The sequence below is a fragment of the Alternaria burnsii genome, assembly GCF_013036055.1.
Source record: "Alternaria burnsii strain CBS107.38 chromosome Unknown 705, whole genome shotgun sequence".
Taxonomy (NCBI): domain Eukaryota; kingdom Fungi; phylum Ascomycota; class Dothideomycetes; order Pleosporales; family Pleosporaceae; genus Alternaria; species Alternaria burnsii.
In genome coordinates this window covers 773564-787665 of record NW_024066107.1, presented here as the reverse complement: position 1 = coordinate 787665, position 14102 = coordinate 773564, and the positions used below count along the sequence as shown (strand labels likewise).

The window sequence follows — 14102 nt, the reverse complement described above, 5'->3', positions numbered from 1 at the left end:
GAGTACACCGAAATCTGCGAGACACATAAGATGGTGGTTTCAGTTATCGCTAGGGTGATACAGAACCGATGGGTACTGGTCTGACCCCCTACCATCGGAGCTCATGCGCTCGGACACCTTGGTACGTGTCTAGAGAGTGATGTCATACACGCTGCGGTCATGATCCGCAACATAGATATTATGATGGCATCTTATCACCACGATATACCTCGAAGATCAACATGGTGGTCCTCAATCAGCAGATGCTCATGTACCTGAACTTTCGAGATCCTCATCTGCATGATCCGACTTCATTCATACCTGCCGGTCACGAGCTCAGAATCCGGACTGTGGAGTGGAGTAGTGCCGGTTCGTGCCGGTGCACCGGCGGACGGGAGGAAGCCACTGGTTTCTTCAGGGTAATAGCTAGTTCAATGGGTATTGTAGTAAATCAGCAAGCCGCAAGCGGAGTATGATTCAAAGGCGATGTATGTTGCCAAGATTGCTAAGGCGTGTTGGTGCTGGTCCTGTGGCTGGCAGAGAGTCGCATGCTGAACGGAGAGGAAAGCGGTATAAAGACATGTCGGCGCGCGATGCCCTCAGTGGTGCAGGTTTTGTGCAAGTAATGGTGTAGCCGAGACGACGCTAACAGATGTTGAATCGAAAATGTGCTCAAAGTCCGCTATTCCCGACTATGCCTTCCGGGGATTGGGCTATGACGATCAAGCTGGCTGGGTCAGAAAAATTCGCTGACTCGAAATGTACGCTTCCGAAAAATGCCGTATGCTGTCGTGGCGCGCAGCGGCAATGACCGCAGAAGCTCGAAACAGCCATCGGGAACTAAAATCGGGCGACGTCTGGAGGCCTGACAGTACGACGGTTGAGCAAATGACGCTCGTAGCGGCTCGCCAGTGCAAACGAAATGACGAACTCAAGCAATGCAATGGTACTAACGTAAGTAGCTGAGTCGCACGTGCACGGAAAAGGCAGTAGGTATGAGGTTTGGGAAAGGTCCGATACTTCGCTTCATGGGTAGTTGACTCAGGCATGAACATTTAGCGCACGGTCTACATGATCAGCCTCGTGGCAACCGAGCGGCAAGTGGGACCGATAAAAGGCAGGGATGGTCTGACTAGATGATACCGGCACGCGGGTAAGCACTCTCCATATGGAAGATAGCCGTCTCCTGTTTTCCTGCCTGAAATTTCGTTCAATTTAGTTGAAATCTTCTTCTATATACCCATCTCGTCTGTTCCTCGGAGACTTTGTCACTCCAACGCCTTCCATTCTTTTGAACCAGTACATGCTAAACATCGGCCGCATATCATCATACCGCCGACAAAACACCGTATACACATAAAACACCAAACAACACCGCAATCATGCCGCATACGATGATGACGAAGACAAGTACATACCCATACGTCCTCACCACAGTCGCTACGAGAAAGGAGGGCGTTTCACGTGAGGAATTTCACCGCCATAACGAAGAAATCTATGCACCACTGCTCAAGAAGGTTGCTGGGAAGGTGCATCCGCTATCCTGGACAAGACACTACCATGTCGACGAATCGGAATGTCCTGTTGGAGTTCCTCGTGTGTTGATTGGCGACGATGACGGTATGGATTGGGATTGTATGGGTGTAATGGCTTTTGAAGATGAATTGCACTTGCAGCAATTCATTGCATTTATGCATTCGGATGATGCATTGCCAGTGCTGGAAGAGGAGGAAAAATTCGCCGAGCCGACAAAGACAAAGCTACTGTTCATGAAGAAGGGTGTTAGTGTACGGGAGAGTTGAAAAAGATGGGTTGTTAGGAGTTCAGGATGGAAAAGTGAGATTGGGAGAGCGACTTTCGGATGGTTTCTATGAGGTCTGCAGTCTCGCAATTTGCGAGACTGATGAGTGCGTTTGATGACCCGCCTAAGAGACTTAGCTCCTGCGGAAAGTTTAGTGATTACTCAACCCGCGGCGCTGGATTCTGACATCTACGCAATTGTACGTCAAGGTTTTATGAAGCAAGGTTTTGTGAAACGAATCAGTTTCTCTCATCTTCAGTCTCTATTGGAAATTCCCACAAGGTGCCGTTTTCGAAGTTGCATCATATCAGGCTTACGAAGAGAGCCAATTTGCGGCCCAATCCTCTTGACTCATGGCCGGTCCCCGTGATGCCTCCACACCCCGCATTCTGTTACCCCACCGGTCGTAGCCATCGGACCACAATATGGGAACCGTGTCAGTGGTCGATTTCAGAGTGGCACCTTCTGCCAATTGTATATCGCCGCCATCCAAGATCCAGATGTGATTCGGAAGCAGGGCCATCTTTTCATAATGTACATATGCCGAATTTGTCTGTGGTTGGTCGCACAAACAAACCAAAGTTGAGCGTCGTCTCTGAAATCGGTATGAGTAACATGAACCGTCACCACTGTGTTGTTCCAAGACTTCTCGGCAGACGCAGGGGTGAGCTCTGCAGAGCGATACCTTGACCTGGCGGCTTGATGCATGAAATGAACGACATTAGGCGGCAATGCGGGGCCTGTGGACTGAAGCTTTCTCGTCTCTGGTAGTCGTCGAAGAATAGCTTGGATGTCTTAGTGTTCAAGATCTTCCACTGCATTCCGTTCCCTAGGTATTTGCGTCGTCAAGCACTCCAGGATTTTGCAATGTCTTATCTTGGAACCACTCTTGCTGAGCCCGACGATCTTCGTTTGTGACTCTTCAATGAACTCTTGTATCAGCCTCTTGATGATGGGCTGTGCTTCTGCGCGAATCAGCTTGCTAGTGCGTAGTATAACCGTGGGCAAGTGCCATATGACCAAGATGGCGACAAAATCGTCTATAGAGACTTCAGTGTGCTTGACCTGACGCGGTAGATGTTCATAGACGAGTAAACGTATCTCCGTGGGAAGTCTCAAAAACGGGAACGACTCGAATTGGGCAGTTGACATATCGGCGTTGGAATAGCAATTCCTGATGACCAAGTGATCGCCATCGGCTGTTGTTACTAAAAAAGAATTGAATGAATGTCAGCGATGTTGGTGGTCGTAGTTGAGCGAACCTGGAGGGAAAATAGGAACGAAGGTAAATTTGTGGCTCGTTAGGAGATGAGTGCGAGATGGGAAGAGAGACTTAATGTCTTGTATATACTTAGTCCAACATTGACCTATCGGAGCGTGTGGAGATGACAGCAATGCCGTGATGATGATCCCCGCGTTAACCGGAAATACCGGATGCCCATGTCTTGAAGAGCGGCTGGTAGACACAAGAGTATCTGTAGGTTTCGTGGAGGATACCAAGCGTCTGACGGTCGGAGATGATCGGCCGAATGAGCGCGACGAAACTGGTTAGCAGCTTCTTCACCAACAGTGAACGGCGGCATATGGTAAGTTTATAACATTGAAGTTCCCATGCGAAGCATCAGAGTATTTGAGACGCAGATTTCGTGATTTTTGGGCTTCTACCTTGGTGTTGTGCTCTAATCATTTTAATCGTACAAAGGAGCTGGAAGTACAAAACCGCCTGAAGACTAATGGCACCCTAGAGAGATTCGCAGCGGGTCATAATCTTCCCACATGGGCGCAGAGTCCTGTAGTTACATCTGGGGGCCGCATGAACAAAGATTTCTAACCCCTTTACATAGAAGGTAACCATTCCTCGACCCAAGTTTCCTGGCTGATATGAGTAGTCGGGACATCATTGAAGCAATTGGATTCATAGAGCTCCCTCCAGTCAAGTTTGGCGGGAGTGTTGGTGGCCGTCAGCTTGATCTCCCCATCAGGTGCATGAAGAACCATACAGGTCTCATCCACTTGAGCACACGGATCTGGGCAATACGAACGCCGGAGCATTGTGTTTATAAGGATCTTTCGCCTAACAGCTTCCCGGACCAGACGACAGTGATCTGCTGTGCTGTCGAAATCGACGCAAGATATAATCGCGATAGGGTTGCTGGTCGCTAATGTAGCTTGACAGATAAATTGTGTGACCTCGCGAGGTGGTTCGGTTTCCTCGGGGTGGTAGACGAATTCTGGGTGTCTTTGACTGACTCTTATCATATCACAGGATCGACCAGGCTGAAATGGCTTAGCTGTGTATCCCACGTTTAGGTACCAAGATTACGGAAAACTTACAGCAAGCCTTTCACGTTCTGTCGTAACGGCTCTGAGGACATCAAGCATTTGCACGTAGGAGTCATGTTCGATGACCCTTGGCTGCGACTCTTTCACAAAGGTCCGGATCAGAGCGGCAACAATATCGTGCGCTTCAGCGTATATTTCACGGCTTGTACGCAACAGAGCTGTTGGAAGGTGACGTGTGACCAGGATGATCGAGTCAATCTTGTCGTTGTCAAAACAGTTCGCGGGGTGATATCGAAGCTCAGTATGCTTGATCTGACGAGGGAGTTGCTTGTAGATCATGAGGCGCAATTCTGTGGGAAGGCTATATGTTGGTGTGAGGTCAGCGTTTGTCTCAAATATAGTTCATACAGAAACACATACTCCATGAGGCGAAACGGCTCGAGGCCGCTTTGTGCTGCCATCGTAGCGGCAGGCTCGGTAGGTGCAGCAGTGGGAGACTCCATCGTCTTATTTTGAGCGCGATTGTAGTAATCAAGTGATTGCTAGAGTCGAAGTGAGTGCGAGGCAGGAGTAGGCGGCACTAGCGTCGCTTGGCGTGCCAAATGGGTGGTGAGCGTCGTGTTAGCAGAAAGGTTTCCGTAGTTGCCTGCTTAGGTCATCACATTGTGAAATCGTTGAGTCGCCGTACATTAGGACTGGGTCACTATAGAATTGTCGCCTGGAGAACATCTGAATGCTTTCTAAGCCTCCTAAGGCGCAAAGCATAGTACGATAGATATTGACCCCCTATGAGCGTTACAGGAATCTGTGCAAATACAGAAACATCGACCGTGACACCAGCAGCAAACTTGCATCTTGCAGTGTCGTCGAAAGGGAAACCTTGGGACGTATCGGTAGGTGTTCGCGATTGACTGAATATAGAAGAACCTACCATGATCATCTTTGCAGGGAAACTAGAGTTGGAAGAAGGACAGTGACGAGAAGATTATGAGTTAAACATACTATTCAGACAAAAGAGAAAGATCAAGTATACCACTCTTTTCCAGTCCAGGATATCGTCAAGGCCATCCATCCCTACCGGACGCCAACGCCATGCAAGCCCTTCTTCCACTCTCTTAGACCTTCATCCACAGCGCCAACACACCCTTGGCATACTCCACAATCTCATCACCACCCAGCTTGCTCTCGCCATAAAGACGGTCTACAAACGAGATCGGTACCTCCGCGACCGTGCATCCCATCGCCTTTGCCCTAACCATCATCTCCATCTGGAAAGTATACCCCTTACTCTCGGTGCTACGAATAACCTTCTGGAGCACCTCCTTCTTGTACAACCTGAACGAACCTGTCAAGTCACTCACGCCTGGCCTGAGCACGGTGTCCGCAAATAGATTGGCACCCCTAGACACAAACTTGCGCTTGAGATCCCAGCCGAATACACCACCATCCCCCGCATACCGTGTACCAGTGACGATGTCGTAGTTCTTGGTCTTCTGCAGCGCAATCATGGGCGCAATGAACTTGGGGTGGTGCGAGAAGTCGGCGTCCATGATGATGACGAAGTTACCGGTTGCGTATTGCAGGCCGTGGACGTAGGCGGTTCCGAGTCCGAGTTTACCAGCGCGGGCGCGGATTTGGATGCGCTGGGGGGTGTAGACTTTTTGGAGCTGGGCGGCGATTTCTTGGGTACCGTCGGGGGAGCCGTCGTCGACGATGATGAGTTCCCAGTCGAGTTTGCTGGAGGGAAATTAGCATTGGCGTCATGTGCGGTAGAGTTGTCTTGCGACGTACTTCTCCTCGAACGTCTTAGCCAAGAGCCATGTTATTATGGGCAGGTTGCGACGCTCGTTGTAAGTGGGAAGGAGGACCGAGTACTTGTTGGTGTTCGCCATGTTTGGTTCGGCTGTTGTGTCTGCGGAATTGGGTGAAAGAGCGACTGCAGGTGAGGGTTGACGTTGGAGAGTGAGGATTCGCGGAGGTGATCGTGTCCGCAAGTAGCTCGGACCCTGACTAGCCTCTTTGGATCATCTCCTTCCGCAATCCCATCAGGGAGTTTGGGTCCACTTACACGTCGATGCGCTCTTGGTTCGACATTGCCGTGTATCTATCAGCATTGTCGGATTAACGCTGTGGGGTCGACAAGGTATCGCCGTTGGAGTGGCCGGTTCGCATCACGCACCCGACAGACCTAGGTAATCTCCGTCTCTGTCTGCAGCATGTCCGGGAAGAAGAACCTACTTCTTTGTCTCGACGCGTTCGGCACACTCTTCCATCCTTCTAAACCCATCTCAGAAGCCTACGCACAAGCCGCAGCCCGTCACGGCATCAACGTAGGCGACGCCAAAACCCCCTCTGCGGTAGGTTCAAGCTTCAGCTCCGCCTTCAAAAAAGCCTCTCGAGAGAACCCAAACTATGGAAAGGCTACAGGCATGGGTGCAAGGACGTGGTGGTCAAACGTCATAGAAGATACTTTCAAGCCTTTTCTCAGCGCAGGCCAACCCTTCCCACCTGCCCTTACCGAGGAACTTCTTCGCACGTTCTCCTCAAGTTCAGGATACGATCTGTACCCAGATGTTCTTTCTCTTTTCAGAGTGCTGCGAGCTCACTCGGACAAAAACAAACCTTCGGCTGTCTGGTCCTGGGACAAAACAATTGTGGGAATCATAACAAATTCCGATGACCGTGTCCCCGATATTTTGAATTCACTAAACGTCAAAACAAGCTTCCGTCGCTACGTCCCCGGAGCTCAGAAGAACAAAGAAGAAGAACACAGAAACAAACGGGTCGACGATGTACATTTCACTGTGATATCTTACGATGTCGGCTTCGAGAAACCAGATCGACGTATCTTCGCTGCTGCCGAAGAGATGCTAGCTCTCACACTGGATAGCACAGGGTCCAGCTCGGAGACCCCAGCATCATCGTTTGAGAAACTTTATGTCGGAGATGACCTGACGAAAGATGTTTTTGGCGCTGAAGATGCGGGGTGGTCTAGTGTATTAGTGAAGCGAGGTCAGGATTATGGATTGAAGCTGTCGGAGGAAGAGTGTGAACGAGAGGGAGAAACTGGATGGAAACGGACTGTGCCAACAGTGGGCAATTTGATGGATCTATGTGCATGGAGACCGGGGAAAGACGAGACATCTCCGGTGCGGTATGTACATAGCTACGAGCCTCAGAGTAGGGTGCGGAAACGTGAGAAACAGATCGAGATGACGCGGACGAAGGCGGCAAGCAGGGAAAAAGGCCGAGATAATACAGACACTCACTGAACGATCAACAATAGCCACACACCACAATAAAACAACAAACCTGCATCGAGCACCCGTTCCGATAGAGAACAACCGAATACTCCACCACGACAGGCAGCACGGAAATCGGTTGTAGCAGGAAATCCTCCGAGACCTCGAGAAATGACCGTCTTTGCCTCTCAGAAATCTGCATCAGATAAACAATCATTTTCACCTTGTATTTGCAAATTCATCATTCATGCACACATACCATATATCGTGCCATACATTTCGTTTCATGTCACTCCACAATACTAGACACACCAGTAATGCATCTTGCACCAGCTTATCCTAATGCCAAACCATCAACCACGCTTCTTGCCTTGCCGAAGCTCACACCAAAAGAGAACATACGAAACATGATCATGTACAGAATTCATCAGCTAGCCCAGAACCCAACCCGGCACCAAGCCTAGTTTATCCAAAGGCCCCCATATCCTTACTTTTGCAGGATCCATGCCAATTTGCGCCTAGAAGGTGATGCCGGCCGTGGTGCCCGCGAGGTATTAAGGTCTGGACAAATGTGGCATTGCAGTATTCGATTCGTGGGTGATCGTTATAATGCGAACAGAGATGTGCTTGTTACACGACGAGGGACAGTACAACCTCCACTCAATCAAATGCGGTTTGAAAACGGATTCTCTTGTGTCACAACTCCTCATCTTCTTCCATCTTGGTTTCGATGGTGGGAATATTCCCATCAGAGTTTGCTCGTCCTTGGTGCGCGTCCATGAGCGCCTGGCCCAGACTCTTCCGAACATTGTCATCAAAGCCGGGTAATGAAGCGCGCTGCTTCTTGAAAGGTGAAGCGACGGAGTTTTGCGAACTTGGCTCGGCAGAGGCATCTGTGGCGCGTGGGGATGACGGCCCAGGTGCTGACGAGGCGTCGGGTGCAGGTGTACCCGAAAGAGGAGATCCAGTGGAGTCAGAGTGAGAGGGTCCTGCAGGACGGCCTAGAGGTTCTGCGGAATGTTGACGCTTGAGCTATGAGGTGTTAGTATGGCAACTTTTGCTTCGCTATGGAGACATACCTTGATCTTGCGCACACCCTCCGCGAGCTCACCCTGTCTATGAGCGTCTTCTGGCGATAGCATGCCCTTGTCGAATACCTCCTTGTCATCCTCCGCGTCCTCAACCTTGACGTCGTCCTCATCATCTGCGTCGCTGTCCATGGCGTCTTCCTTCTTCTTGTTAGACTTGGGCGAAGTCTCTCGGTAACCACCAAAATTCTTGGTTCCGGCGGCTGCGTTCAGGGGCTTGAGGCTGCCGAAATCAAGCGCTCCGGATTTCCGCTTCGATTGTGGCGAGGTGATTGTAGGCTTCTCCTTTGTGTTCAAGATGCCCATCTTGCGCAGCTGGCCTGTTCTTTGTTAATTGAGATCCAGGGATTTTCATTTTGCATGCTTACGCTCTCCGCGGTACAAGAAGGTGAATACTGCGTATGGCTTGTCCGGCGGGTCTATGCCAGTCACTGTTTGGGTGCTGATAGACTTGGGATCCAACGTCTTGGGCTTTGCGAAACTCGTTGTGTGATCAACGTCTTCGCCCTCTCCTCCTCCGTTTTGTTCATCGTCGTCGTGTGCATCGAACTGAGGTGAGTACTCGCCGCGCTTGATTTCTCCAGACGCTAGCACACGGAACAAAGCGACCTTGATTTGTCCAGCTGCCTCGGGCATGGGAGGCTCGTCGTCCGAATCGGAGTCGGTGGTGAAGAACTCGTCGTTGCCGGAAAGCGTCTCGACGGGCGCGTCCTTGCTTTCGCTGTAGCGCAATACACCGTTGCTGGAAGCTTTCTTGTCCTCGTCGCTGCTGTCCATGGCTTCTCTCCGCTTTGCCCGCTTCTTTTCGAGGCGCTGCTTTCTCCGCTCAATCTTTGCGGCCACATCTTTGTCCTTGCCCTCGAGATCCAGGCCGTTCAGCCATCGCTCGAGACCAACCTCGCGGAAGAGAAACTCGCGCTCTGCGAGACCCCCACCTTCTGACTCTGGCACGCTGACCCACCGCGAGTTGACCCACGTCTCTTCGCCGCGCCGCAGCAGGGTCGCTACTTCCTCCTTCGCCCGGCCGTCAAAGTATATGTATGCAGCAATTGTCTCGTTCGGCGAAGTGGTCAGAGGCTTGTACGGGGCTATCGTGGGACCGTACTTGCCCCGCTCTCCGGTTTGACCAGGGAGGCCACCGACAATCTTAGCCTTCGGGTTGGGGTCATCTTCAGTCGGCTTGGGGGTAGAGTAGGGCACGTGAAGACCTGGAGTAAGCAGGGTTATCGATATCGCGAAGGAAGACTGTTCAGGCTTGGTAGCGCCAGGCGGTATCTTCGCAGGTGGGACGGGGATGTACGAGGTGATACGGTGATGTTTAGATTGCTTCTGTATCGAGTATTCTGGCAGCGGATTACTGTCGGCATGGATGCTGACCGCAAGCCCTAAGAAGGTCGGCATCTTGGTACAGGGTTGTGGGTGTTGTGAGGACGACTGTGAAGCTGCGGAGATGGCAGCGGAAGAGCCCTAACACAGTAGTCTTGGCAAGATTGTGAGGAAAGAAAATATCCCTGCGACAGAGCGGCTGCCGGAGGGGCAGCTGCGCGACTAAGTGGGCGAAGTTTTGGCTGGGAGGCGGTGTGAGGTAGCGACTACAAGTGTCTGTGTTGTTGGTTTAGGCGGAGAGCTTCCGTAGCGGGCGGTCCCACGAGGTGTTGGGGTCCACGGCGCAAGTCACGAGCCAATCACGCTTGCACCTGATTTCGATTGCCGTCTTCAAAGAGCCACCATATTTCACTTCATTATCAGCTCAAAGGAAACATGCTGCAACCATGTGTTTGGTCAGGGTATCGAATCAGGGGACGTGCCTGATGTCGATCAAGCGTGGGGTCGACATGACTAGCGGCATGGCGCGTGTGTGCTTCCTCGGGGCTGAGGGCGGAAGGTTGATTCACAGACATCACATATACAAGGGAATTCTAGGAAGCCGGTGGTCTTGCTCATGTACCTTGAGCGTGGAATTTTCATCGTCCATCTCGTTAGTAATAGTGGGGCATCGAGAACAGTAGTTGAGGTCTGATTCTTTCATCACCGCTCTTTGCTTGCCGGCGGCGTTGATGAGCTGGTCCGACTCCACTTCTTGTCTAGGGTATCATCTATAGTTCTATCACTTGCTTAGTCCTCCTCGTCCAGCGCAAACATGTCTTCTGCCTTGGGCCTCAGCCGGCGAGCTCTGGCAACAGCCGTCTCTCCAGGTATCTCAACTTCTTTGGGGTCGGCTGCTTTGGGTGGATTTGTCGGCGCGACGGATTCAGCTACAGACACCTCTGGAGTCGCTGTCGCAGACGTTTGTTCAGGCTCGACAGTCGCATCGTCCGCAGTCTCGTCGACGTCCATCGCCTGTTCAGCTTCTTCAGTCGCCTCAGAAGTCGGTATTTTACGGACCACGTTGCCTTTGCGTTTCCTCCTCTCTGCTAATCGTCTCGCCTCCTCCTCTTCTTGCTTTTGTTTCTCCCGCGCGTTGAAAGCCTCATCGAGATGTTTCAGTGTTGCATCGTCGAACAAATGCTCCTCCTCCCAGACTTTGAGTATAGTGTTGACTTCTTCCCGAAAGCTCCTCTCAGTCATGCGACCCATCTCGAGCTTGGCAGGGATTTGTTCGAGGTGTTCGAAGACCTTGCGATCCACAAGCTCCGTACCAATGGCTAGACGATACTTGTACGAGACTCCCGACTCTTTAGCCGTGACGAAGAGCACATCAGAGATGATGCGCAGAGCGTTCAGCGTAACCTGCCGAAGATCAGGACGCCGAAGATCGTCTTTGCCTTCCGCATCGCTTGCACGGTTCCTCGTGTTTGCATCAGTGAGCTGGAAAGGCTGTATGATATTGGACACCAGTATGCTAGTGACCTCATCCATGCCTTGACCGGCATGTTCAACAGCAAAGTTCGATATAGCAGCGATATCATCAGCAACGATGCTACCAGGAGGAACAGTGGTGAGCATCCATAGAAGCATTGCTCGTGACCTAGGGTCCATAATGCCATGACCGTTGTCGACTCGTCCAGGATAGTTGTCGCCAACTGGCAGAGGCTTGTACTGCGGCTTCTCCTTCTCTTCCTCATCGTCGCTATCCAAGCTCTCGTCGTCGGACTCAAAAGCTCCCAGATGGTCGGCAAACTCGTGGGGAAGTGGATCCTGCGGGCCTCGCCAATCGCCATGCCGCTGAAAGATCTCGGGATTGGGACTATCGCAGACGATCTGATGTAAGCGCCAACGATAATACCGGTTGACCGGGTGCTTCTGGTCATATAGCCAAGCGAATCGTTCCTCGTCTTGGACTTGCGGGTCGTTCATCAAGGCAGCTTCAAATTCCACGCCCCCAAGTATGACTCCTTCTATAGTCTGATGCACCAGTTTGAGTGTAGCGACATCGGGAGGCCGGTTTGCGGTGATGATGAGCTGTTCAGTATCCTCGCGCGGCCTGTCTCTGCCACCTCCACCTCCCCCGCCGAGATCTGGCGGAGGTGCAAAGCCCTTGGGTAGTTCAGGCGCCTGCCACCGCGCACCAAATGCCTCCGTCCGCTGCGCAGTTTCCACTGAACGACCGCCCAGGTACCTGTCCAAATGTAGATAATAGCCCTTGCCCAAGTACTTCTTATCGTTAAGCTTGTTCATTGCATCATCAAGGTCTCGCGCGCTGGCATCTTTGTCGAAAATGACCTTCATCGTCGCCGATGGTCTGCCCTTTGGCGATGGGCCTTGCGGTGGTATCTTCTCGACACGGGTGATTTTGAGCGACGTAAAGTCGGCGAAGAGCTCTTCTACGCGACGCGTATCTATTGAGGGTGGGAGGTTCGAGGCTTTCGCTACGACGGTCGTGTAAACGTTTTCTGGCTGCTTGAGGCCCTCGAGTGACGCGGGACCTGAGGGTGCATTTGCTCCGAATCGTGGCTGCATCTGTGGTGCAAGACGCCCCGGCGCTGCACCGGGTCTTGGATAATCATCGAGAGGTTCGGTTTCGAGGGTGCCAGGACCGCTCTTCATCGTTCGCTGTCTGCCTGTAAAGTGTCTCTTACTCCCTGTTGGCACAAAGACATCTTCCTCTTCCTGCTTCTCGGGCTCCCCCAGTATGCTTCTCTCTGCGCCATGCTCCGCCTCGAAATCAGCCATGACCTTGTCGAGCGCATTCTTCTCCTCGCGCTGTTTCGCTTCCTCTTCTTCCTTGGCTTTCGCATTCAGTTGTGCCTTGGTGGCCTTTGCGGTGCCTAAAGAGAACTTGAAAGCCATGTTAGCGAATGACTAAAGTATGGTCGTGCTGAATTATTCCATAAGGTGAAGTTGAGGTTGAGGTTTCGAGTGTCAACATTGGAAAGTTAAGCTTGCGCGTGAGGGTCCAGACTAGCGTCAAGTCCAGGGCTTCCACACGGCCTCGGGATCCCGAACAACGTCATTTCATCTTGACAGCACCAAACTCGGGCAATTACCATGACCTCAGCACAAGACGTTCAGATTCTCCTCCGCTTTCTATCGCAAGACGCTAAGATACCTCTCGCCCAAGCCCTATCTAAGATCAAAGACTTGCAAGCGGCGAGCCTCAACACGTAAGCACGTGATAGCGTACAACCGCGTCACCCACTGTGCTAATGTGCGCGTAGTCCATCAGATCTCTCCAATTCATCCCATGAAAACCTAAAGTCCATATTCGAGGACGAGAAGATCGCGCGCCAGGTGCTCAATGCTGCAAAACGACAATCTAAAAAGCGGTCCGCAGACACTTCCTCAGCTGCATCTGCGCCTACAGCAAAAAGAGCGAAACCAACATATGGACAACCCCTCAATGGCGCGGATCTCGAGGCTTCTCTAGCACTCCCGGAGCCAGAACTAGATGAGAAGAAAGTCAGTTCAGCTGTCGTCTACACGAACCGTGCGCCACTCGTTCTTGCCTTTGCGGTAACACTACTCAAGTTTACAATGCCTGGCCAGCCAATATCCAGTCGCCTCAGTCTAGCACAAGCGGTTACTTCTATGAATAGCAAATCAAAAGCCGTGCACATCGGGATTGACAAGGACCAGCCTGCTGAAGAGGAGGGCTGGGGAGAAGGACAGCCGTTGCTGCGGATCATGACGAGAGAGGTCAGGGTAATGAAGAGGTGGGGCTATGAGTGGGAAAGCAGCGACAGTATGACACAGCAAAAGATCAAGTCTGAGCCGGACATTTCAAATGGTGAGAAAGAGCAAAACATAGAGAAGAAAGATGAGGTGGAGAAGGAAAGGGAGATTGCACTTTGGGGTGTGGATCTTGAAGCACTCAAGAAGGCGCAAATCTCCAGAAATGGATCGAGCGATTTGCCTATATATCCCGCGCAAAGTGCAAGGTCATATCTGATGAAAGCGTTCGAGACACCTGCCGCGGATGTAATCAAGACGGAAGATGTTGATGTTAAGATAGAGGGACAGGCAGCGCCGAAGCCAAAGGGCAAGCGAACAGCTGCTGTCATTGCAGCAGAGAAAGAGCACAATCTTAGTCTTCTGCTAGGCGCGCTAGAACTACTCTATGAATCATGGGCAAAAGTACTCGATAAGGATGACCTAGATAGGCGGGCTTGGGGCTGGTATGTCCGCGTTCGACCGGAGGTAGCTCAAGGCGCTGCAGGATGGGGCGGAAAGGGCAATGTGAAACTATCAGATATCCTGGCCTTGAGGAGGCTTCCGAGCTAGCAACGAGAAGAGACAAGTCTAATTCGCGATGAAGGAATCCATCATTCA

At 51.6% G+C, this 14102-nt stretch overlaps 7 protein-coding genes across 7 annotated transcripts; 3 read left to right on the top strand and 4 right to left on the bottom strand.

Moving 5' to 3' along the window:
* Positions 1 to 1361: 1361 nt before the first annotated feature.
* On the top strand, positions 1362 to 1781 carry GT037_000296 (uncharacterized protein; the record flags this gene model as incomplete). Its single annotated transcript, XM_038925343.1, has 1 exon — positions 1362 to 1781. One exon carries the CDS (start codon positions 1362 to 1364, stop codon positions 1779 to 1781), a length of 420 nt encoding a protein of 139 aa, XP_038791199.1.
* A 794-nt stretch (positions 1782 to 2575) lies between these two features.
* GT037_000295 (uncharacterized protein) lies at positions 2576 to 4566 on the bottom strand (the record flags this gene model as incomplete). The annotated part of the gene is made up of 4 exons (XM_038925342.1): positions 2576 to 2988; positions 3880 to 4057; positions 4115 to 4424; positions 4484 to 4566. The coding sequence occupies 4 exons, from the start codon at positions 4564 to 4566 to the stop codon at positions 2576 to 2578; spliced, it is 984 nt and encodes a 327-aa protein (XP_038791198.1).
* Positions 4567 to 5178: 612 nt separating this feature from the next.
* On the bottom strand, positions 5179 to 5955 carry GT037_000294 (glycosyltransferase family 2 protein; the record flags this gene model as incomplete). The annotated part of the gene is made up of 2 exons (XM_038925341.1): positions 5179 to 5800; positions 5855 to 5955. The coding sequence occupies 2 exons, from the start codon at positions 5953 to 5955 to the stop codon at positions 5179 to 5181; spliced, it is 723 nt and encodes a 240-aa protein (XP_038791197.1).
* A 324-nt stretch (positions 5956 to 6279) lies between these two features.
* GT037_000293 (uncharacterized protein) lies at positions 6280 to 7335 on the top strand (the record flags this gene model as incomplete). Its single annotated transcript, XM_038925340.1, has 1 exon — positions 6280 to 7335. One exon carries the CDS (start codon positions 6280 to 6282, stop codon positions 7333 to 7335), a length of 1056 nt encoding a protein of 351 aa, XP_038791196.1.
* A 666-nt stretch (positions 7336 to 8001) lies between these two features.
* GT037_000292 (uncharacterized protein) lies at positions 8002 to 9794 on the bottom strand (the record flags this gene model as incomplete). The annotated part of the gene is made up of 3 exons (XM_038925339.1): positions 8002 to 8337; positions 8385 to 8713; positions 8762 to 9794. 3 exons carry the CDS (start codon positions 9792 to 9794, stop codon positions 8002 to 8004), a joined length of 1698 nt encoding a protein of 565 aa, XP_038791195.1.
* Positions 9795 to 10508: 714 nt separating this feature from the next.
* On the bottom strand, positions 10509 to 12623 carry GT037_000291 (coatamer subunit protein; the record flags this gene model as incomplete). The annotated part of the gene is made up of 1 exon (XM_038925338.1): positions 10509 to 12623. The coding sequence occupies one exon, from the start codon at positions 12621 to 12623 to the stop codon at positions 10509 to 10511; it is 2115 nt and encodes a 704-aa protein (XP_038791194.1).
* Positions 12624 to 12821: 198 nt separating this feature from the next.
* On the top strand, positions 12822 to 14054 carry GT037_000290 (uncharacterized protein; the record flags this gene model as incomplete). Its single annotated transcript, XM_038925337.1, has 2 exons — positions 12822 to 12937; positions 12992 to 14054. 2 exons carry the CDS (start codon positions 12822 to 12824, stop codon positions 14052 to 14054), a joined length of 1179 nt encoding a protein of 392 aa, XP_038791193.1.
* Between the last annotated feature and the right edge of the window lie 48 nt (positions 14055 to 14102).